General features: G+C 37.0%; 3 protein-coding genes and 1 long non-coding RNA gene across 4 annotated transcripts; 1 reads left to right on the forward strand and 3 right to left on the reverse strand.

Moving 5' to 3' along the window:
- Positions 1-1,542: 1,542 nt before the first annotated feature.
- LOC125477378 (bifunctional epoxide hydrolase 2-like) lies at positions 1,543-2,779 on the reverse strand. The gene has a single exon (XM_048584408.1). The coding sequence runs from the start codon at positions 2,777-2,779 to the stop codon at positions 2,267-2,269; it is 513 nt and encodes a 170-aa protein (XP_048440365.1). The 3' UTR covers positions 1,543-2,266.
- Positions 2,780-4,824: 2,045 nt separating this feature from the next.
- LOC103942334 (epoxide hydrolase A-like) lies at positions 4,825-7,292 on the reverse strand. Its single transcript, XM_048584257.1, has 3 exons — positions 6,727-7,292; positions 5,440-5,681; positions 4,825-5,346 (listed from the first exon to the last, which is right to left on the reverse strand). Exons 1-3 carry the CDS (start codon positions 7,201-7,203, stop codon positions 5,097-5,099), a joined length of 969 nt encoding a protein of 322 aa, XP_048440214.1. The 5' UTR covers positions 7,204-7,292; the 3' UTR covers positions 4,825-5,096.
- A 1,709-nt stretch (positions 7,293-9,001) lies between these two features.
- LOC125477304 lies at positions 9,002-9,832 on the forward strand. The gene is made up of 2 exons (XR_007258439.1): positions 9,002-9,375; positions 9,641-9,832. It is a non-coding gene; the product is annotated as an uncharacterized LOC125477304 (long non-coding RNA).
- A 7,430-nt stretch (positions 9,833-17,262) lies between these two features.
- On the reverse strand, positions 17,263-18,799 carry LOC103942335. The gene is made up of 2 exons (XM_009352526.3): positions 18,098-18,799; positions 17,263-17,997 (listed from the first exon to the last, which is right to left on the reverse strand). The coding sequence occupies exons 1-2, from the start codon at positions 18,182-18,184 to the stop codon at positions 17,530-17,532; spliced, it is 555 nt and encodes a 184-aa protein (XP_009350801.2). The 5' UTR covers positions 18,185-18,799; the 3' UTR covers positions 17,263-17,529.
- Positions 18,800-23,887: the final 5,088 nt, after the last annotated feature.

Raw genomic sequence — 23,887 nt, forward strand, 5'->3', positions numbered from 1 at the left:
TTAATATTAATTATGTCTTTTTAATTAAAATTTAAGTTATTTTGTCATTTTTATTAAAGTTTAAAGGTTTTTCATTAAAATTTAAAACTTTTTCTTAAATAAAGTTATAGCATTATTTTTTGTTAAAATAAACTTAGTTCAAGCATTTTTCATGAAAGTTCTCATTTTTATATGTGTCATACTATTTAATTTTAACTTAACTCTGTTAATTTTTTTTCACATAGTACGATGATTTAGTAGTATTCCGTTTTACTTATAAATTAAAGATCTTAGGTCCGATTCTCGTCAAAAACGAATTTGAACCACATTATTGCTAGCCAGCAGCCACCAAAGTCCCACCCAACAACCCTTGATTCTATTGCAGAAGCAAGATGAAGGCTAGGGCTCAGCTATTCTTCCCAGTCCTTAGAATACCAAAATTCAAATTGAAAGCAACCCAACTTCAACTTACAACAAATTGAAATTGAAAACAACAAAAAAACCAAAATACAAATCACCAACGGACAAAAAACCCTAGTGCGTTTGTAGGAGGACAGATTTTTACCTCCAATTGAGCAATGGTAAAAATGGAGTGAGCTGTGTTCTTGTAGGTCCCAAGACACTACTACAAAATTGGCTTAATGTGGCGGAGAGTGGTGGCAGTTTTATACTATTATTGTCGAATAAAATATTTCCGAGAACATCTTTAAAAAGTGTTGGATAACAAATTATTACTGTCGCTTATATCCGACATTAGTGCACTACTTTCTGACAAGAATAATGAAGCGGGCTCTTAACTCCACAAGATTTATTTTTTAAATATTTTTAACCAATTCCAACGGATATATCCGACATGAGTAAGCAATGTGTCAGATTATATTATATGATTTTCAAATTTTTAATACTAACGATGGCGGTTATATCCGACACAATTATTACTTTATGTTTTTTTAAATCCTAGCAAATTTTGGGCGGGATATATCCCACCATTCTTTATGTTGAAAAGTGTGTTGTCGGTTCTATCCAATGACAATAGGAAATTGTGTCCGACAAATTTTTACATTGCTGTCAATTTTAACCGATAGTACTACCAACATAATAAAACCTTTCTCCTTCTTCATTGCGCCGCTGCCTTCTCCCTTCCCCAATTTCTTCTCCTTCCCACTGCATTCTCCTCTCCTTCTTCTTTCCTTCTCATTCTCTTCTCCCATTCTTCCTCTCTCATTTGCCCTTTCTTCTTTTCTCCCATTCTCCTTCATTTCCCTTTCATTTCCCCCTTCTTCTTTTCGGCATCTTTTTCTTCTTTTCATTTCATCTTCTTACCATGCTTTTTTATCCACTTCATCCAGTTCCTCCATCATTCTCTTCATGACAATCGCTGATCTCATCTCTCCGTCTTCTCTCTCTAGTACGACAACACATGATTTACGCCAAACACTAGAAATGTCTCACTTTCCTGCTCCCGTTTTCATATTGTCTATAAACTTCTCCATCTCTTCCCTCCTTTTTCTCCGTCAATCTCTAAAAATCTCACCGTCTCGATCATGGGTCTGCTGTACCTAAACTAGTGTCTCCAGTATGTCTCCTTTCTAACTTCATGACCTTGGCGCTTCAACTTAACAATAATTTTTCAACTTAACACCAATTTAACAACCTTAACTTGAAAAATAAAACTAAAAACTTAAGAAAAACAACAGCATTCCCCAAACTATCCGACAACCATCTACCCCAACAAGTCCCACCCGTCATCGCAAAGCTCCCCATCGGCGGCGAAGGTTATCTCTTCGCCCTTTCTGTCTCTTCCTCTCTCTCCAAATCAGAGAAGTGTGAAGGCCAATAATTAAGGTCATCTAACTCATATCTCCATAGACATAACCAGCAACGTTGTTACCAAAAACCTTATCTGATCGATCTAGCCCACCAAAAAATTTCTGGGTATTTTGGAATTTGAGGACAGCCACAATTTTTTTTTTCTTCTGGGATTTGAGGATAGCCACAATTTTTTTTTTCCTAGGGTTTTATGGGTTCTTTCTGGAATTTGGGGATAGCCACAATTCCTTAAAAACCAAAGAATTTGGATTGCGTGGTTGATTTATGTTCTTCCGACTGGGATTTAATAGCAGAAATGGCAAGGAAATGGCTGCCGACGAGGTTGTATGTGGTTTGGTGGGTGGCTATCGGGTGGGTGGAGCTTTTGTTTTTCTTTAATTTCTTTTTATTTTTATATTTGTCTTTAGAAAAAGATAAATTGATTTCCAATAGTATGGAATTTTGTGCGGCTAAAAAATTACAAAAATAATAATAATAAATAAAAAGTACCAACCTGAAATTTGCACATGTAATAGTCATCGCCACAAGCAGCTTGAACCATTTCGATGAACTTCCTCTGAGGGTTTCGCGGCCGAAATTGCATGCTCAAGCTGACCAAGGCTTTGACCCGGTCGGGCCGGAACAGGCAGAGGTACCAAGCGATGAAGACGCCCCAGTCGTGGGCTACCACGAACACCTGCTCCTGATCGGGTGCGATGGCATCCAAGAGCGCCACGAGGTCTCCAACCATGTGGAAGCAGGGGTAGCTGGTGGGGGAGACAGGGGCGTCGGTGTCGCCATACCCTCGGAGGTCGGGGGCGACGGTGCGGTAGCCGAGGGCGGAGATGGTGAGGATTTGGTGGCGCCAGCAGTACCAGAGATCGGGAAAGCCGTGGATGAAGAGGATGAGTGGGCCATTCCCTTTCTCGGCGACGTGCATGTTGATGCCGTTCACATGGACCGTTCGGTGCTCTATTCCCTCCGACTCCATGATCGTCGATCGCTCTCTCTCTAACGAATGATTACTGTTGGGATGTTTCTGTGTCTTTTTATAAGGAAGCCTGCAGAAATATTTGTTTTTTTCTACCTGGTGTTATTGTATTCGACTCTCGGATTAAACGTCTTACGAGGTGGTATCTGAACTTGTTCATGTTGGGAGTGAGATTAAAATGGAGTGAAATAAGGAATTTAGGCGTAATTTCATATGGGGCAAGCAAACTATGGTCGCTGAAGCTTGTGTTGCCCACACCCGGCGACAAGCAGACTCGGTTGCTTGTCGCTTAGCTCATTTTGCTCTCGATTGTGGAAACAATTGTACTTGATGAGATTAACTTCCAACCTTAATTAGTGACCTTCTTATGGAGGAGTTATCTTCACCCTTTACTGATTAGCCTTTTATAGCTTCAATGAAATATACGCTGCCGTTTTCTTAAAAAAAACATTTTGCCTCATTTTTTTTCTGGGTAGAAAGGCAAAAGTTTTATTGCCAACAAAACTTTACAAAACAGAGGTCCAAAACAAATATACAAAGGCAACGCGGGCCAACCCAAAAGAAACACCAAGCGCCCAACCAAAGATTAGGCTAAAAAACAAAAGCAAACCGACTGAAAAGGTAATCCTAGCTTCCTGCAACAATTGCCGCCGTACCTCGCAAACAGCTCGAACCATCGAACCCAACCAGCGCCTAAATCCGATCAGACAAAGCCTCATAGATGGAAAGAAGGAGAACTCCATCATCCAGCAAATAGCTCTTCTCCTGTTGCAGCCACCAAGAAGAAGAAACCAAAGAAGCCAGTGGGATGTCCACTAGCGACAGTGCCAATGAAGGCAGACCAAGAGAGGGAAGTGGTGTGAACACCCGAGCCGGTGTGAACACCAGAACTCTACACACCCTCTCGATATACCGCAACAAAACGCGGTTAAAATGGTTGCAAGCCGGATATGGAATAATATTGATGAATGACGAAGCCAAGTTAGAAAGTACGAAGGAGTGAAGATGGAGGGATAGCAAGAAATAGAGAAAAGAAAAGAGTGGTTCTGAGGACATTGGCGAGTAGGATTCACGGTTTGTGGGTTGGAAAGATTATTCTGGAGGGAAAGGCTAGCAAGGGGAAAACTTTAGCAGGAGGAAAGGAAGAGAACACCAAAAAGGAGAAAGTAAAGGCTGCCACAGACCTTAGCCATAGCTAGGGCCGGCGACTGAACGGAAAACCTTAATTTGAAAACCCTCACACAAGCGGTGAGAAAAATACCATGTGATGTTTCATTTTGTCTCATTTTGCTTCCTAGAAATTATAATAGTCCATTGATACCATAAAACACTCTAGAAATATTATCTTTGCAAAAAAATAATAAAATGAAGGTTATTTAGTTAATAAACTGTAGCTAATAGATAGATAGTTTGTAATATTTTTATTAATTTCAATGATCTGTTTTTATAAAATTTGATGACTAAGCGATCTCATATTTTATTAATTTTTGTTGAGATAATTTTTACATAATGATTTTTGTATTAATGATTCTAACCATACATAGAAAGTTTCGTGGATTGGCCACGAACCACTTGTTTATACTAATAAACACAAGTAATTAATTAAGTGTGATATATCTCAAAGATAATTGAGTTTGAAGTGTTATTCTACTGTGTTGTTTTTAAGAATTTATATGTAGAAAACTCTTAAATTAATGTGTTTATTAGTAATTTTGAAATTCATTTGTGTTCAATGCATGTTTTTCCAGACTAAATGCATTTTCCACTGCGGAGGTTTAAAATCAGTTTTGAAATGATTCACAAGATTTCGATTTTTCTTATTAGACCTCAGTGTTTGACATTAAATCAATTTATATATTTTGTCAGACTTGTGAGAAAGTAGGAAAGTGGTCATTCGGTAATGTGACAAAGTGGTGCAAAATCGACCCCTATGATATAGGTTTTTACTTTAGTCATTGCTTCGTGAACCCTGCGATAATGTGTATTTTGATAAGTTACTTCACAGACATTTGAACGCATCCACAATTATTTTAAAGCAACTGACATGGTTTTAACTCCTCACAAACCTCTTTATTTTTCAAGTCATCGGACTAACTTAATTAAACAGAAACAGCTTATAAAATTAAACTTAGTATAGTTTAAATTACACACATCATCAGTGATTATTCATGACAAAACCAAACTAGTTGACGGAAGTTGCACGTTCGTAAACAAGGAAACAACAATGTCCATTACAACGTCACTCAAAGTCGGAGGCGAGAAGCGCATAACTGAAACACCAGTAGGCAGTAGCCAGCGTCGACACAAGGACATACGGCTAATGGAATTTCTTGATGAAGTCGTGAATGTGTTTGCTGATTTCATCAGGCTTTTCTTGTTGCAGAAAATGGGCAACTCCTTCCAATACAACTACTTCTTCCAGAAGCGGCACAAATTTCTTGAACCCGCCTTTGTGTATGAAGTCCGGAGTACCTTGAGAGTTGTAAACTAGGTCCTGATCTCCCACAACGAACTTCACAGGAACTTTCACTTGAGCCCCAGTCCATGGTGCAGTCAGTTCCCAATTTCTGCATTGTTAAAGCGGATGAAATTAATTAAAACAACGATTAGCATTAGAGTCATCGACACTCGACAACATAAGTTCGAAAAAAATTACGTACACGTCAATATTCCGATAGTAGTTTATGGGGCCGGTGAAGCCCGTCTTGTCAAATTTGGCGGTGTAGTAGTTCACTTCATCCTCAGACAACCAACTTGGCAAGACAATAGGAGTATCTGTGGGATGTCCAAATGCTTTGCCTTTAGGCAGGAAAAGTGGACCAGGATTCCTATATGTAAGAAACTCCTTCATAACTCTTTTAGTGCCCATCTGAGCAAACTCAGCTTCTATCACTCCTGGCTCCTACAAATATGAGTAATTTGCCCAGTCATAAGCAAAAATTGCAATTGATATCTGCGGGTATGCGGTTTCAGAATTACATACTAATGTTTTCTTGTTAAACAAACATTAATATTTTTTAGTAGAACGATAGGTTAGCGGGTTAGACTTAGATAGTTAGTTGTTAGGGGGAAAAGAATCGGTGGAGATCAAATCCACACCATAATGCACACGCATACCCGCTTTCACAATATGATAAAACTCATCTACAACAACAATATTTTCGAATAAACCCAATTTGATTATTAGTTCAAATTCGTAGTCTAGCCAACGACAGAAATATTCATAGCAACTTCAACCTAAAAGAAAAAAAATCACAATCAATTACATTACAATAAAACACTCATGCACCTATTTTTATTTTTCACTCATTTTCATTTTTAACTGTTTGATCAAATAAATTGACGATGAATATACAAATTAACAAAAACGAGAGATTAAAAAAAAAAATGTAAATAGCCCTACTCTTTAAAATATTTGCTTTTGAAAGGTAGAAAATGTAATAAAAAAATAATATTGTCACATCCTATTTAATGTAAAATATCACTTTGGGATTCAGATTGATTACACAGAGAGAGAGACAAATGATCGTTTTCAATCTGCCAGGCAGATGGTGTAGACAGTAAGGTCTTTAAAATAATTGCTTCCAAAGTGAAGATCTCCACACAAAATAAGAGATTGGAAGATGAATGAGGACAGACAATCCTCTTCATAAAAAGTAAGCTTTTTAAAGTAATTGCTTCCAAAGTGAAGACGTCCACACACACTTTTTATTTTTCATATTTTTGTATTTCTGATTGTCATATCAAATCTGTCAATTCTTCGAAATTTATTGTTCTAAATTGAAAATTTGAAAGTCGAAAATGCAAATTCGGAAGGACAAGATGTACCTCACTAACTAATTTGTGTAAAGATGATTAAATGTTAATCAAATTGACAATTAGTGATTGATGTGGAATTTTGTGGGGCTCAAAAATTCCCCAAAAAGAAAAAAAAAACGGTACCGAACCTGAAATCTGCACATGTAGTAGTCATCGCCATAAGCAGCATGAAACGATTCGATGACCTTCCTCCGAGGGTTTCGCGGTATGAACTGCACGCTCAAGCTGACCAAGGCTTTGACCCGGTCGGGCCGGAACAGGCAGAGGTACCAAGCGATGAGGGCGCCCCAGTCGTGGGCCACCACGAACACCTTCTCCTGATCGGGTGCGATGGCGTCCAGGAGCGCCACGAGGTCTCCGACCATGTGGAGGCAGGTGTAGCTGGAAGGGGAGGCGGGGGCGTCGGTATCGCCGTACCCTCGGAGGTCGGGGGCGACGGCGCGGTAGCCGAGGGCGGAGAGGGAGAGGATTTGGTGGCGCCAGGAGTACCAGAGCTCAGGAAAGCCGTGGAGGAAGAGGATGAGTGGGCCATTCCCTTTCTCGGCGACGTGCATGTTGATGCCGTTAACTTGGACTGTTCGGTGCTCTATTCCCTGAGACTCCATGATCGGCTATCGCTCTCTCTCAAACTCTCTCTGTTACTTTTTTGTAATACTTATCTGTGAGTGATTGGTGTCAGAGTGATTTTGGGTATTTTAATAGATGGAAGCCGGCAGTAATGGATACGTGTAATAATGTAATTGACTAAATCTTTTTTTTATTTTTTATTTCCAATTACGACGACTGCGCTGCCGATCTGCTCTCCGTGTGTCTTCCGTCTTTTATACTTTATTTTTATAAAAAAAATTAAAGAAAATAATTTCAGAACTTTATATTTTAATTAAAAATCACCTACTAATTTTATTTAATGGTTAAAAAAAATTTAAAAATTAAATAATGAAAAACCTAAAATTTAAACATAGGACAACACTTGACCAGACTCTTTCTATTTTTGTAGCCAAACATCGAGCTATCACTTTAAACCTATAACCAAACAATAACTTTATTTCGCCACCTTCTCAACTGCCATGGCTGATCGTCGTCGATCATGGCTGCTCCACCAACCTCATTGGCCCATCCCCATCTCCTTTTCCAACTAGTCTAATTTTTCAAACTCATTATCCTTTTCAATTGGAAGAGGAAGTGTGCGTTGGTCTCGATGAGGGAGGTGGGATTGGGGTGGGACGACGGGTTGGGGTGGGATGGCGATTGGAGATAGTGGGGGTGATTGATGGAGGAGAGAGGTTAGAAGAGTAACTGGAGTGGTCGACGTCGATGAATCAACCATGGCAAACAGAAGAATGAAGAAGAAAGGTAGTGTTTGGCTATGGATTTAAAGTAATAGCTGGTGTTTAGTTTGCAAAATAGCAAATATTGAGAAAAAAAAAATGAAAAGATACGTGTGTTAAAATATCAGTGGGCCACATCAAAGGATCAGCAAATTGAGTATTAAATGGTCAGTACTCAAGTATTATCCAAAATATGTGTGCCCAGCGTGCGTTAAGTTTCATAAACAGTGTAATACCGTTAAATTTCATAAACAGTGTAGTAAGTTTCCTCATCAATGTAGTATCGTAACGTTTCATAAACAATGTAGTAAGTTTCATAAATAATGTAGTAAGTTTCATAAACAGTGTAGTAATTTTCATAAACAGTGTAGTACTGTTAAGTTTCATAAACAATGTAGTACTGTTAAGGTTCATAAACAGTGTAATAAATTTTATAAATATTGTAGTACCGTTAAGTTTCATAAATAGTATGTGTGAGAATGCGCGGATCCGGCGCGTCAGTTTTTTTTTTTAATATTAATTATGTCTTTTTAATTAAAATTTACGTTATTTTGTCATTTTTATTAAAGTTTAAAGGTTTTTCATTAAAATTTAAAACTTTTTATTAAATAAAGTTATAGCATTATTTTTTGTTAAAATAAACTTAGTTCAAGCCCTTTTCATGAAAGTTACCATTTTTATATGTGTCATACTATTTAATTTTAACTTAACAATCTTAATTTTTTCCACATAGTACTATGATTTAGTAGTATTCCGCTTTACTTATAAATGAGAGATTTTAGATCCGATTCTCATAAAAAACGAATTTGAACCACATTATTGCTAGCCAGCAGCCACCAAAGTCCCACCCAACAACCCTTGATTCTACTGCAGAAGCAAGATGAAGGCTAGGGCTCAGCTTTCTTCCCTGTCCTTAGAATACCAAAATTCAAATTGAAAGCAACCCAACTTCAACTTACAACAAATTGAAATTGAAAACAACAAAAAAACCAAAATACAAATCACTAACGGACAAAAAACCCTAGTGCGTTTGCAGGAGGACAGATTTTTACCTCCAATTGAGCAATGGCAAAAATGGAGTGAGCTGTGTTCTTGTAGGTCCCAAGACAATACTACAAAATTGGCTTAATGTGTCGGAGAGTGGTCTTGTAGGTCCCATTCTTCCTCTCTCATTTTCCCTTTCTTCTTTTCTCCCATTCTCCTTCATTTCCCTTTCATTTCCCCCTTCTTCTTTTCGGCATCTCTTTCTTCTTTTCATTTCATCTTCTTACCATGCTTTTTTATCCACTTCATCCAGTTCCTCCATCATTCTCTCCATGACAATCGCTGATCTCATCTCCCCGTCTTCTCTCTCTAGTACGACAACACATGATTTACGTCAAACACCAAAATTGTCTCACTTTCCTGCTCCCGTTTTCTACTGTGAGTAAGGGATTTTGCTTATCTGAGGTAATTAGTGAGGGATTTTGTTTCAACATTTTCAAGTTAACTAAAAATTTGTAGTTCCCTAATTTTATTATGGTTTTGTAGTTTTTGTTCAATTCAATCTTTTTTTATGACTAATTTGCTGATTATCGAATTTCTTATACATTGTTCTACTTAAACCATATTTATTTTATCTAATTTGTTAATCTTTAGTGATGTTTTTGGCATCAATTGCTGTTGAATTTTTATTCATTCATGTTTTCTCATGTGATGGAATGTTATTCTACAGTGAATAGCACTGAAAGAAGTAGAGGAAATGAGAAAGGTAGCACTGATAGAACAAGGGGAAGAAAAGAAGAAAGGGAAAAGAAGATGGGAAAAAGGAAAAGTCATCATTATGTTTTCTTTATGTTGTTGTATAAATACTTTGTATAATGAGATATATTGATGAAGAACATTACCAATGGAAACATTTATGTCAGATATGGATTTTTTTATTTTTTAAATGAGCATGGGTGTCTGATAAAGGAGCATTTTTGTTTAATTTTTATTTTTATTCAAAACATAAATTTGGTTTATATACTTTTTTTTTTTATTATGTCGGTTATATGTGACATAGTCCATCATTTCAGGAAACGGGAAGACGCATAGAGGCATTTCAATATTTTATGAGCACCATCGTGCGATTCACCAGCACTAGGATTCGAACCACAAATATATTGTATAGAATACAGACCTGAAATTCGTTCCAACCACTGGGCCAAATTGTTACATTATCCAGGCACAAACTTAAAAACAATGTGCCGCATAAATCTAAATGTGAGAAGCCATATCCAAGATGTCATGGATGATTTTCATTTACTAATTAGTTATGTAGAGATGGGACCCAAAAAGATGAATAATTAATTAAGTAGAGAGTTTTGACTTTTATGTTAATCGTTGATTAGTCATTAGTGCGTTCTATATTTTGCAGTAAGAGAGAATATGCTAGGAAATTTTTTTTTTTCCATTATCTAACTAAATATTAATAGAATTCTTTTTGTTAATTAAAAGAGAAATTATTTAATTTTTTATAACAACAAAAAAATTAAGCGCAGTAACGTAATTTTACAAAAAAAAGTTTGCTTGTTTTTTATGTAAACCTTCCCGGTGATTTTAACATCTCTAATTTTTTTAAAGAATAAAAAAAAACTCTCTTCCTTTCTCCTCACTATCTCTCTTACTCTCTTCCTCTTACCTTTACTTTTAATTTTCTTAACCATTCAGCTTACGAGTCGTAGCTCAAAAAAACTGGGGGGCAATGTTTGGACCCAAATTTACACTATCAGCCCGTGCAATCAAGGTCGTTGAGTGAGTATAGCTCCACACCATCGAATGGAAAAGTGAAGATAATTTTGTTACTAGTAAAGGATATTTTATGATCTTTTAATAACAAATTATCTTGGTATTCTCTTATACGGGATAATAAGATGCAAATTATATCTCCAAGCAAGCAGTATAGTTCAAATGGACTTGGGATTCTTGTTATCAGATTGGAGCAACATGATGGGTTTGATTAGAATTGTCAAGATGCATGGTCTTCATGTATGCGTGGGATGCCAAGATGAAATCAACAGGGAATGTCCCCCACGTGTGTTTGGAGTCGTTGAACCATGCATATAGGTTATTTTGGATAATAGTGGTACCTGATGATCACCAAAAATAATGGAGTGGCATATTCTAGATTGGGATAATTATTAGCACAGAAATATATGGTAACAATTAGCATATTTTTTAGGGATGAGCACGGCATGGGCTAAAGTGTTTGAACTTTGGTGATGCATGCACTTGGACGCAAATATGGGCACTAACATTGCATGGTTCCTCAGGATGCCATAGAAAGAGTTTCATATGCATGCAAATTGGTCTGATTCCATCAAATCCAACAGCTAATGGCCAATGAGGATGGGTCATTGTTAAGCGATCAATTAACAAATGGGATGGTTATCAAGAGTTTTATTTGTATCAACTACTTATCTTCAGGAGATTCAAGTTATGGCCAGCTATGGAAGTTCCGCGAGAAACGCAAGCAAATAAGTGCTATAAATACATGAGGCTGTGCAACGTGAGAGCCTCCTTCAATTCAACACACAAATTGCTCTGCGTAAGTCCTCGCTCTACACGAAACCTCTTAACAAGCTTGAGATTTTTTTATCTTCTATTTTTGCCAACACATCTTCAGTTTGGATAAACAGTACTAGTTTGGATAAACAGTACTTGAGCCGTAGAATTAACCGACCAAGGAGCACCTTCAGTTTCAATAAACAGCACTGCTTCAAGGCCGACTGGTTACATATCCAAGTCTCAGTCAACAAGGATTTTCGAGTCTTTGTTGGTAGAGGTCATCTCATCAGCCTTCTCGGCGAAGTGATGTGTCACCAGGTTAATACATTCGGCAAATTGAAAGAATAATTTGATATTTGAACTTCGCAGAACTAGCAACCTTGTCTTTAGGCTTTAGAACCCGAAGGCCGAGACGTGTTCCTTCCTTGGCCGCAGTCGCAAGATCAAGAAGTCAGCAGCGCGCCCAACACCACATCAACATATTTTACTCTCTGGCCGAGCTCGACCAACGAGTTGGCACACCCCGCACATAACCGAATGACATAGTTAGCTTATTAATTACTCGGCTTGCACACCTCATAGGCTTAGAAATTTTTAGGATCAACATACACCAACGTGATATGAATATGTGATTTCCTTAGCATTATTCGCGTTAAATTGCCAATCAAACTGCAAGAGAGAACAAATAGTAAACGTGTTTCACAAAAAGGCTCTTCCGAGAATGAGAAGACGGGAGTGGACCCATAACTCGGAATATTTTATTTTCCTAGCTAATTGTTGCACAGAACATCAAAGCCCGCTAAAGTTAAGAGCTAGTGTCAAAGATTTCAATCAAGTTGAAGAATATGCAGTGTACAAGAAGCTAAGGTCAAAAAGTCAATAATGACTCAAATTGATCCTAATAAGAATTGTAATTATCTCTAAAGCCGACACCGTATACGTAGAATTGTTACATGTTTTTCTAAAAATGACCAACTAGTGGCAACGTGGCAGTCCACCATTTCGGGAGACATGAAGACGTATAGAGGCATTTCAGTATTTTATAACCACAATCGTGCGATTTACCAACACAAGGAATTGAACCAAAAATATACTGTATAGAATGCCGACTTAAAATTCGTTCCAACCATTGGGCCAAATTATTACATTATCCAAGCACAAACTTAAAAACATCGTGCCGCCTAAATCTAAATGTGAGAAGCCAAATACATGATGTCATGGATGATTTTCATTTACTAATTAGTTATGTAGAGATGGGACCTAAAAAGATGAATAATTAATTAAGTAGAGAGTTTTGACTTTTATGTTAATTGTTGATTAGTCATTAGTGCGTTCTATATTTTGCAGTAAGAGAGAATATGCACAGGAATATTTTTTTTTTTTTTCATTATCTAACTAAATATTAATAGAATATTTTTTGTTAACTAAAAGAGGGTGAAAAAATTATTTAATTTTTTAAAACATCAAAAAACTTAAGGGTATTAACGTAATTTTACAAAAATTTTCTTGTTTTTCGTTTAAATTTTACAGGTGATTTTAACATCTCTAATTTTTTAAAGAATAAAAAAAAACTCTCTTCCTCTCTCCTCACTCTCTCACTCTCTTCCTCTCACCTTTACTTTTAAAATTAAAAATAAAAAATTTCACACACTTTGTGTGTGGGCATATTATTAGTATTGAACTATTGATAGGTCGTAGGTGTTATGGCGGGCGAAATGGTTTCTATGCATGTATGAATGGGTATTTGGAAATGTTAGAAGTGGCAGCCAAGAAATTGTTGTGCAGAACCGACATATATATGAGGCGAATGTATCAAACAAAGACTATAAATCCTAAATATTCAAGAAAAACCAGTCCCATTTTCCTTTAATTGTGATTTTGCAAAATTAGTTTGAAATGCTTGTAATATTATTGTGCCAAGTAATTATTACTACACGTATTAATTATGGTTATAAAAATAAAATAAGTATATGCGGGTTGGTTCAATCAACCGCATCCGAAGAATTTTGAAAATCACTTGCCAAACCGATTAAGATCGATGTGGTTTGGTTTAACCACTGAACAAAAAAAACAAAACAAAAAACAAAACAAAACAAAACAAAACCAAACCAAACCAACCCATCAATGCAATTTGGACGGTTCAATTGGTTTTTTTTTTTTTTTTCAAATGCCCAACCCTAATTTATATGGTTCGGAATTATAGCCTATATCTAATTCAGAGACGACGACGATATTTCACAAATATCAATATGAGATTACAAAAGAGTGTTTCACTTAAGCGATCACAACCCTTAATTCACTAGTGCCCAAGTGTTTCATGTCCCCCTTTCATGAAAGTTTAATAACCTTGTAAACATATTAGAACTGGGAGGTTTTTCTAGCACAAACGATATTATTAATTGAATTTAAACTTGAAATATAGTGAATTGAACGGAAACATCTTATTCATTAAGATAATCTACCGCTTCTAAAATTGGAAGCTTTTAGTTTAATATGAGATGACAGTTTCATACCCTTCATACAGATTCTCAGGCCTACTCAACACAATGTTTGGGCTGTTTAAATAAGTAAAAAAACATAGCCCAACCTTTGTTTCTAAACCTACCATTCAGGCCCACTTAAATGAAAAGGTGAAAAGTTAGAAAACCCAGAAACTTTGAGGCTGCTCTCTCTCCAGTAAAAAGATGAGCTGGGCTCCGAGGTTCTTCTCTCCTACTTCCAACCCAGTAAGCAACTCCAGTTGTTGCAATAAATTTCTTGACGATAAAGCCGTGGACGGTGAAAGTTAAAGTTTTATGATAAAATTAATACATATATAGCAAAGTTCTAAAAGATGTTAGCAGTTGGTCAGGCGGTTGGTTGGGGGCTAAAGCTTAGACGGCTAAACGGAGGCCTAGGCAGACTAAACGGATTTAAGTAAATTTATTATGTATCATATAAATAAGTGCATACTTATACTTAAAAATACATAATTGTATTAGAATACATAAATTGAAAAATAAAATGATATAGATTATAAAGTATTCGAACATAATGAAAACTTGAGGAACAAACATATAATTTGTAATATTCAACAAGTCTTTTACAATTTATTGAAAAAATAAAATGTAAAATATAAGTTATCTATTTTATGTTTAAGTGAGAATTGCAGCAGGTCTAGGTACCCTTTCTTAATTTTCTAACACCTAGACATTAATTAGGATGGTGACCAACCACAGAGCCCCGAGACAGGGATTTTTAGAACAGTGATAAATAGTAGTCCAATTCCTTTTAAATCCTTGTAAGGTTGGTTCCTTCAACGACATGGGACTTTATCCTTCACACTTTCTCAGGCTTCTTCAAATTTGGTGAATTTTCAAGCTAAAAATGTAGACAATACAAGAGTTAAGTGGAGCGCTTGTGGCAGTTGAGCTTCACACATGGGCCAACATGGCTATAATACTATGAACGAAGTTAAGGTTTTACTATAAAATCAATTGACAATATAAAGTAACTCAACTCTTATAAATCCTTGCAAAGTTTGATCCTTCACTGACGTGAGATTTTATCCTTCGCATTCACGTTATAGACAAAAACTTACATATATTAGTCTTCAATAGTGTGGACTATTAGATAGCTATGCTTTATATTCATTAAATTGGTAAGTGAGAAAAAAGTTATATTTTCTTAATTCAACCATGACAAGTCATTTCATTTCCCGTACTACTCTACTAAGTAATTCAGAATGTTCAGAAAAATTGCTTCACATTATTGGTAAAGAAAGACACGGTAACTCATCCATGTGCATAGAAATCCTCCCCAATCCCAAATCCAATGACAGAGACACGTTAATACGGATAGCGAAATGACGTGGTGAGCAGGTTAAGTTGCATACAAGATTGCAGAGAGGGGAGCGGACCAAACAACAAATGGCACATGAGATGTGGTTGTTTGTTTGTTGCCTGCCGCTACTTAATTTGGAGCCTTGCGCCTTGTTTCTTTCTCTTTCCTTTATGCTTTTCATGAAACCGATCCATCATTCCCTTCCATCCACTTTGACCATCTCCTCGTTCTTCTGCTTGGCAGTTGGCATATAGTGTTTTGGTCACATCAAGCCATGACTTGCACATCTTATTGCCCTAGCCAAAAGATGTGCATCGCCATTTTTGCCTATTGCTCTTCACTCACCAAGAAAAGTGCTTCAATGTTACAAATATGGCTTGGTGTGTTTAGTTTAAGGTGATGGAATTTTATAGACTACAATGAGTGCTCTTATAGCTAGAAGTTCTTCAATGCGAGATAAATTTTGTCAATCGACCAGTTGCGTTGAGCCAATGAATCAACATTTGCAACTATCTTATATTGGAGAAAGTCTATTTGTTTTAGTCTCCAATTTAAACAATAGATTGGGAATTTCTCGAGAGAAATAATACTCATCTTATTTCTAAAATTCAATTATCCATAAAAAGACTTTAAGATCAAATTATAGTCCTCACTCGTCACACATGTCTCGTCTCTAAACTTCGGACTCCAACCCAACCCTTGAGTATGAGACCTAGAACCTCGATCAAAACTCTTGACCTAGACTCTAAATCTTGAACATGAAAAATATCTCAATCTTAAATTCGAAGTCATGACTTAAATACTTAGGCTCTAGATAGTGGGAAGAGAACAAATCATTAATATTGACATTTGATTCTTATTTTCAACACAATAATGTTATTTAAACACACAATACCACTTAAACACTCATTGATATACTCTCCAATGGAAGTGAACTTTAGTATTATGTATGGGACTCATATGCATAAAATAGGGTATTAAGTTTGTGCGTCTAAATAGCAGCATGATCGTTTTCACAAAACTAAGAAAATCAATTTTGGTTTAAATAGAATAAACTTGTTGATAAAGTTGGATCCATACTCCATAATAATGGACATTTAAGAGTTCAAGTTCAAACTAGCTAGCTAGATATATTTGGGACAAAACAAAAGACGTACACGGGAAAGTAGCCGAAGAGATTTGGCTCGTACGATGGCCTCTTGTGGGTGCTGAAATTAATCACTCCAATAAACAAATGACAAATGAGATCGTATAAGATCTATCAAACATCTTAATTAATGATGGCACATGAGGTTATACCCAACAACAACTGTGGGGAAAATTCAAAAATAATTTAATTTAAATATTTTTTTACAAAGTTAATGAGAAGAGTTGCCCGCCTCACACGATAGGTAACATGATTGGAGGTATGATGGGAAAATTGGAGGAGTTGGGTGACAAACAAGAAGATTGAATCGGTTGAGAGGGACCCCAATGGAGTTGAACCAAAGAAATTATAATTAACATACTCATTCTTTATTCTTTTAATTGTTGTTAGATAAAAATTATGGGAAAGGCTCAGCATTATTCCTCAATGACAATTCGATTTGCCCTATCGACTTTCAATTTAGTTCTAAACCTTGAAGTCTAATAAAATCTGTCGAATTTTTTAGCAATGCATTCTATGTGTATAGAAAGTGGCCTCATTTAACGAAAAATTAACAAATTGAATGACAAATTGATACGTTTTAGAAATTCCAATCAATTCTTAAGTTTAGTGATAATAAGTGAAGAAATAATGTCTTATTTAATGTTCATCCACTTGTATTATTACACATTATATATCGACTCGTGCTACCGGTACATAAAGAATGAGTCCAAAGCTTTCGCCTTTTCAGTTGAACTAACTAAACTAACAAACAGCTTTTTCCAATACAACTAACAAACAGCCTTTTCCATTACGAAGTGATTAACAGTTAATAGGCATGATAACGAAAGATGGGAAAGTGGAAAGTGATCGCTCGGTCAAAGCAGGTTTCATTAGTTTCACAACTTAATCAAAGTGAGCAACAACAAACACCAAAAGGAGGATCTGGCTTTCCTCCAAAGGATCAAACGCTTTTGCAGTTTGCAAAAGCAAAGAAAGGGACAAACAAATCCAACCCCATTTGGCATCCCGCTTAATTAATCAAAAGAAGACCAATTACTAAAATATATATGGCTCTCCAAAAGATCAACAATATAATTAAAATTTAAACACCCCAAAGTTACTAATTAAGTAACCAAATATATAGGCATGGCAGATGTAGAGCTCCTCTGTTGCTGCTGCTCCATATTAAGCTCCCTCAGGCTCAGGTAGGGGATGCCCATCTCATCCTTACTCGCCGGAGACATTGTTCCGGCAAGCGGTCCCGACGACGGCCTGCTAGTACTCCGGTAAGGCGTGCTCGACCCGCTTCTGCTCTCAGTGATGTAAACCGGCCCAGAAATCGAAGCCCGGAAGGCCTTGGCCCTGGCCTGATGAACATCTTCATCACCGGCGGGGCCGCGGTGGTAGTGGTGGGTTGTCAGCTTGGTCCATTTGAAGAAAAGCAGAGCGCTTTTCCACCAGCGCTTCTTCTTGGTTTTCTTGTGGTGGGGCTTTTTGGGGTCGTCTTTTGAGATGGGTTTTTGGAGCTTGAAGTGTACGGAGTCTATGGATCTCGTCGTCTCCCGCTTGTGCCTCCTTGCGTCCTCCAGAACCTTCATTTTTTTTTACATGAAAAGAAATGGGTCAGATTAAAATTTGTTGCAGAGTGAGAGAGGAGAGAGAGAGAGATGGGAGAGATGGAAGAAATGGGACCTGAAAGTAGTCGATTTGGGGGTCGAAGCCATAGTCGCTGAAGTGTTGGGTTTGTGGCATCGGAAAGATTGGTGACTTGTTGGACATTTTGCTCTCTGTTTTTTTTGCTGTTTTTTTTAAGTGCTTTTGGGGGTATCTGCTTTGTGAGAAGGCAGAGGGAGGAGGGAGAGGAGGGGGAAGTGGAGTGGGAAAAGTGGGAGGTTTGGGGGCTCAAGGGTGAGTAATGGCCGTTGGGTGTTGGTAAACCCTAGTAAATGCTGTGTGCACCTTTTAGACTTCCAAGTTCCATTCCATCGACACTATCCTGCCCCCTTTTTATTAATTAACTACATTTAATCTCCTTCACACGCATACGCATGTAAAGATTGTATCTTTTTTCTTTGTCAGAAAGTAAACTTCATTGAAGTAAAGGAAAATTACAAATTGTGATAGATGGATTAAGTCCAAACGAAACACAAAATCGGAAATAAGCAAAGAGAGATAAAAGGAGTGAAAAGGCCCAAGCCGAATGGTAGCTACAACCTAAGATACAGCGAGAGATCCAAACAAACTATTTAGGCAACAAAACAAACAACAAAAATCCTAAATTCAAGCAACAGAACCCAAACCGCGCAGCTACCTCATCCCCAAGGTAACCCATCGCCCTAAAATTAAAAAACACCCAAACTAAAACCTAGACTGAGAGTGCTCAGCAAGGTGAATCCACCAAGAACCACATCCGCAACCACACCTGGAAAGAAGGTCATCAAATATAACAAGGGGGGAGGACCAAGGGTGTGTGTAAAACACCTTGTTCTGACGTAAATTATGTCACACGTGGCCCAATATTTTCGGCATATGCCAATTTGACAATGGGTTGTTAGTGTAGGGTCTTGGGTCAAGACCAAGTCCAATACTATGAGATCTAAATCATGATTATGGGGTAAAAAAGAGGAGGGGAGCAAAGGAGAGGAAGGAAAAGCACGACTAGATAAGAGGGAGGAAGGAAAACTAAAAAACAAAAGGTACTGAAAACTGACGAAGAATGCCAGAGACGTGGTGATGAATGCTGAAGAAAGGGCATAAAGTCCAAATCTAAGACAAGCTCATAGAAAATTGACACCAAACTCAAAGAAAATTGAAATAAAACTCGAAAGACGAACTTAGAAGGGATCTGCATTCGCCTTTCCACTTCTACAATCGAGAATAGGTCTGTTTCAAAAACCTCCACCTTTTCTGATGATATTTAAAAAAATGGGAAGAAAAATGGAGTGCAGCTTGTAGAGCACATGTAACGCACAGTTGGGTTTCTCGCGACGAAAAGAATGTCATCAGATATGAAATTCCGAATGTATCTGTCGCCAACTAAATGATCAAATTGTAATTAGAATGCATTGTATGTCCCATAATAGTTCCCATTCTTCTACCCTTTCTCGGGAGTCTATGACTATTCATAGCTATTACCTTGACACCAAAGAAGGCAATTACCTCTTTCTTACCCCACGCCTTCTGCCTCGATTCGGATGATGCATTCCATTTTGTTGGAAGCAATTCAAGGACCTGATTGATGCCGCATCTTTTGGTCTTGGTTCCTTGAACGAAAGGTACGAAATAAATCAGATTGATTAATCAATTCATAGGGTCTTAACAAGAGAATTCCTATCAATAATAAAGAAAACAGCAGTAAAACCACATTACGGGAGCAACCTAAACCATGAAAACAGGGTTATGCGAGAGCAATACAAGTGCTGTGCTGCTAGGCGGGCTTTGACTATCAAAGGTAAAAAATATGGTTGGCTAAAAAAAGGGGAGAGAGGAGTAAAGTTTAACCAAAGAAAAGAAGTTGTTTCTATCTACTATTATCTAAAAATAATCAAGTTTATTAATGACTGGACAAAACCAAGAAATAACCCCTCACGTGTGAAATTATACCCCATGGACCCTTCCCATTTTACCCTCCCTCAAGTTTCCCAAGATGTTCTTTGGAACGAACTCAAGGATGAGGTGAAGCTAGGCTATGCTTGGTCACCAGAATGTAATATCAGGACAAGTCATGGTCTAAGTCCCTATCTTCCTGTTAGCAGAGGAAGTAAAGTTCTACGTTTTTTATGGTATCCAAGTTGAGAGAGATAAATTGAACAAGTATGACCGCCCTCTATTGGGATGTACTTTAAAACCAAAATTGGGGTTATCCGCCCCAGAAGAATCGATCGGCATGTTGACCAGCTCATCCGCGAGTATGCTCTTAACATGTGTTTAATCAGTTTCAGTGATTGAATTCGAGTCCACAAGACTCATAACAAAACCTTCGAGCCCTTTTCTCTATCGATTCAAGCCACTTCAACATGCGCCCTTGATTTAAGGACGCCGACGGCGCAGAACGCACTAATCCGCGACCAGCAAGTTTTCCGAAACTAAACATTCATTATTCGAAGGGAAATAGACTACTCAAGAATTTCACATTTCATTTATTTTCTGTAACCAAAAAGAGAGAAAAAGGGAAGAAAGCAGGAGGGAAGGAGGAGAAAAAAAAAGGGGGGTGGGGCAGGTGGGGGTTTGCCACCGGCACCCAAGCTAGGGCTATGTGTTTTTAGCGACATAAAGAAGGCTAGCCTCCATGTAAAGACTGTATTGGAGGTGCATATGATGTTTTATTTCTGAGGCTTATATGAATTCTTGTGCTGAGTGGCTCCTCCATGCTATATAGTAATACAAGCAAGCAATTTACAATAGTAGACATATACTCTCTTAGAGTAGAAAATGTACCAATGGAGGAACTAATGAATTTTTGAATCTGTGAAGCACTTTGAAGAAGAAAAAAAAAAGTTGTCTATGAACTCAAAACATTCTCCAACAAAGTATAAACTACTTCACTATATTATATGGAAAACTGGTCATGCGCATTGATTGTTTACACAATTGTACAAATTGAATCGAGTCGAGTGGGAATTAATAGGAAATGTTTGTGTGGAATAATTCACCATAACCTACTAACGGTTTGATAATGTTACAGACTTTTTTGAAATAGCTAAAAGCATTCATAACATCGTTTTATAAAATAAAGAGAAGAAAAAATGCTTGTAGGTCATGGAACACTACTAGGTCTCTTCATAAGCAATTCCAAGTGTTTATTCATGAGATACTTGAATTATTTTCATAAAAACTTGGACATGTTACTACACATATAGATCAATCTCAAACGAATTAGTGATTGGTGTGAAATGGCATAGATATGTCAATTTTGAAGACGCTTTTAGAAGTACTAAAAGCTTGTAAAGAATCTCTAAAACTAAAATTCTTACAGAAAAACAGTCAGTCAAAATATAGTCACAACTCACAAACATCACAAAAATGAGAAATGTATAGTTTACAAGTAACAAGGTAGAATAATAGAAGTTAGGTACCTTTGCTCTCAAATCCCCAAGCAACCTAATCACCTTGGAGATCCATATATCATGCATATGTTTAGTTTAATACTTTGATTATTCAATAGAAACCAAATCACGTGACCTCCATACAATCTTTGCTATTTTAATGTACACAAAATTAAAAGAAAAATGGAGAGCAAAACCCACGGGGTTCATATTGCAGCATTAAAATTGTCTATGTAACCTCAAAGTGCGAACAAAGAAAAACTCACTCACATCACGTACATGGTCACATGTGGGTGTGGGGATGTAAGAATATCGGTGGACATCGCATCCCACTCAACCTTTGTCAAATAGTTCTCACGACCGATGACTGATCGACCAATTTGGTCATGTGCTTTTCAACTGCATGCATGCATGTTGCTGCACTCGCTTCGTGAGATCGATATATTTCCATGTGAAAGATCTTAGTGCAAGAAGTTTTTCTACTTCAGGTGAAGAAAGTAAGAATCAAACTCTTGTTGTGAGTGTGAGGATTGGTGTTCTACCGCTGAAACTACAAGTCCACATTAAAAAATATTAGAAATAAGTATAACACCACCACCAAGCACCGCCTTTCCTTTCTTTTGTTTTTTATGTTTTTTTTAGATGGAACTAAGAATGTCCTACATAAGTCAAAGCATCGACAACAAAGTTAGCTTCCCGATAAATGTAGCAAAGCTAAATACAATGAAATATGCATACCAACTTTTGAACATCCGTCAGTGACATCATGAAGACCTTTGAATCCACCTCCAACTTTCCTTGGACAAAGCCATTTATTTTTATGTTGAAAAAAACTACGTTATGGATTTTTTTTTCTTTTTCTGGTGAATTAAATTTAACAGAAGAAGACTGTTGCTAAAGCCCAGCAAGTAAGCTTCATGTTTACTATTTGTCTCACTGGTCTGAAATAGGCCCACCCAGTTTACTCCACCATATTGCTTAAAGGCCCAAAACTCTTTGATGCGTTATGGGCCAAACGCCCCCAAGTATTAGTTAGCCCCCAATTACTTAGATTCATAAATATTAATTGTGTTGTTAATTTTTAGGGAAAATTTGAAATAGGTCCAATTTTATAGACTTCCTGTTGAAATAGGTCTAATTTTTAGTGACTTTTGACTTTTGAAATAGTACCAATTTTTAGTTACTTTGGACCCATTTCAAAAAACCCCTAATTTTTATCATAACACGTGAATTAGTAAAATTTTAAATTTTAGTACAAATCTATTCCCAATATTGAGAAAAGATTAGCAAGAATTGACAAGATTTTTTGAAAGCAAAATTTATCTCCACATTAGGAAGAAGCACTTTTTTGTAAAAATTGAGTGAGACCAACTCTATGCAGGTGGGATAAGAACACAAAATTTTGGCTTGTTTATTAAGTAGTGTCGCATAGCTTACGTGATTTGAGTTTTTGCACCCATAAATTTTTCGGTTCAAAAGGCCAAATTTGAAACCTCCTAGCCTCTTTTGTATCAAAGGGATTTCATCAACGACACAAATCTACTTGATGAAATTCTCCATATGAGGTATTCAAATCTCACTTGGTTTGGACAATGCCGATAACACACCGACCGAACCGATCCAATCTCAATCTGAATCTCAATCCCATCATCCTTGTCAATTTAGAAGACACTGTCCCAACCAGTTGGGATGACACACCCCGACTGAAATTAAGGCGTACTGGCTACGTCACGTTAAGTCGATTTTAATTGATCGTGCTACTGTGGTAGAGCGGACCCGGGTTGTGGTGGAGGCCCGGTCAGGGATGTGACATAGGAACTTGGGATACTATCTCCTAATCCATCTCTTTGTGTTTCCCCATTTGTCAACATCTAGTTTCTTAATAGTTTCAATATCATGCTTTGTTGGCGGATGGTGGTCTTGGTCTTATATACATATATATTTATATATAACATATGAGATGTATTACCCTATGTTTCGGACACACTAAAAAATTTGTTTCGTATACTCTGCTGAGTTTAACAAGTCTGTGTAGAATTGAGCATGGTGCCCATCAGTGGATAGAGAGAAGAATGGCAGAGAGCGCTGATTGGTTAAAGGTTACGTTCATTGCTCGACTACTAACTTAACCGCAAGATCGAATTGGCACTTAGGAATGGAGAAGCAGAAATCCTCCTTCCCAAAAAAAAAAAAAACAAAGTGTTTTCGCTTTTTCAATTATACTGCCTTTGGTTGCTGCGGCAACCTCGATTTCCAGAAAAGTAGATATTTAACAGAAACACTTATTGAAAATTTGGTTGGTTTAGAAAGGCATGGGAGTCTTTGGGCGTATTTCATACGCTATTTCAACTTTTTTTTATTTTTCTTTCTGAATTGAAATCCCCTTTCCTAATATCTAATATAAAGTGATTGCATTTTTCGGTCTATATGCAGATGT

This window comes from the organism of the source record quoted next, unplaced genomic scaffold (assembly GCF_019419815.1).
Source record: "Pyrus x bretschneideri cultivar Hongxiangsu unplaced genomic scaffold, Pyrus_bretschneideri_v1 Contig21, whole genome shotgun sequence".
In the NCBI taxonomy this organism is placed as follows: domain Eukaryota; kingdom Viridiplantae; phylum Streptophyta; class Magnoliopsida; order Rosales; family Rosaceae; genus Pyrus; species Pyrus x bretschneideri.

Bases quoted from the DNA above. Each gene is read 5' to 3' on its own strand.
- LOC125477378 (XM_048584408.1), bottom strand. From the start codon at position 2,779: ATGGAGTCGGAGGGAATAGAGCACCGAACGGTCCATGTGAACGGCATC.
- LOC103942334 (XM_048584257.1), bottom strand. From the start codon at position 7,203: ATGGAGTCTCAGGGAATAGAGCACCGAACAGTCCAAGTTAACGGCATC. The intron at 5,682-6,726 runs GTTCGGTACCGT...TCATATTTGTAG, and splicing joins ACTACATGTGCAGATTTCAG to GAGCCAGGAGTGATAGAAGC. The intron at 5,347-5,439 runs GTACGTAATTTT...TTAACAATGCAG, and splicing joins TACTATCGGAATATTGACGT to AAATTGGGAACTGACTGCAC.
- LOC103942335 (XM_009352526.3), bottom strand. From the start codon at position 18,184: ATGTCCAACAAGTCACCAATCTTTCCGATGCCACAAACCCAACACTTC. The intron at 17,998-18,097 runs GTCCCATTTCTT...AAAAAAATGAAG, and splicing joins CCCAAATCGACTACTTTCAG to GTTCTGGAGGACGCAAGGAG.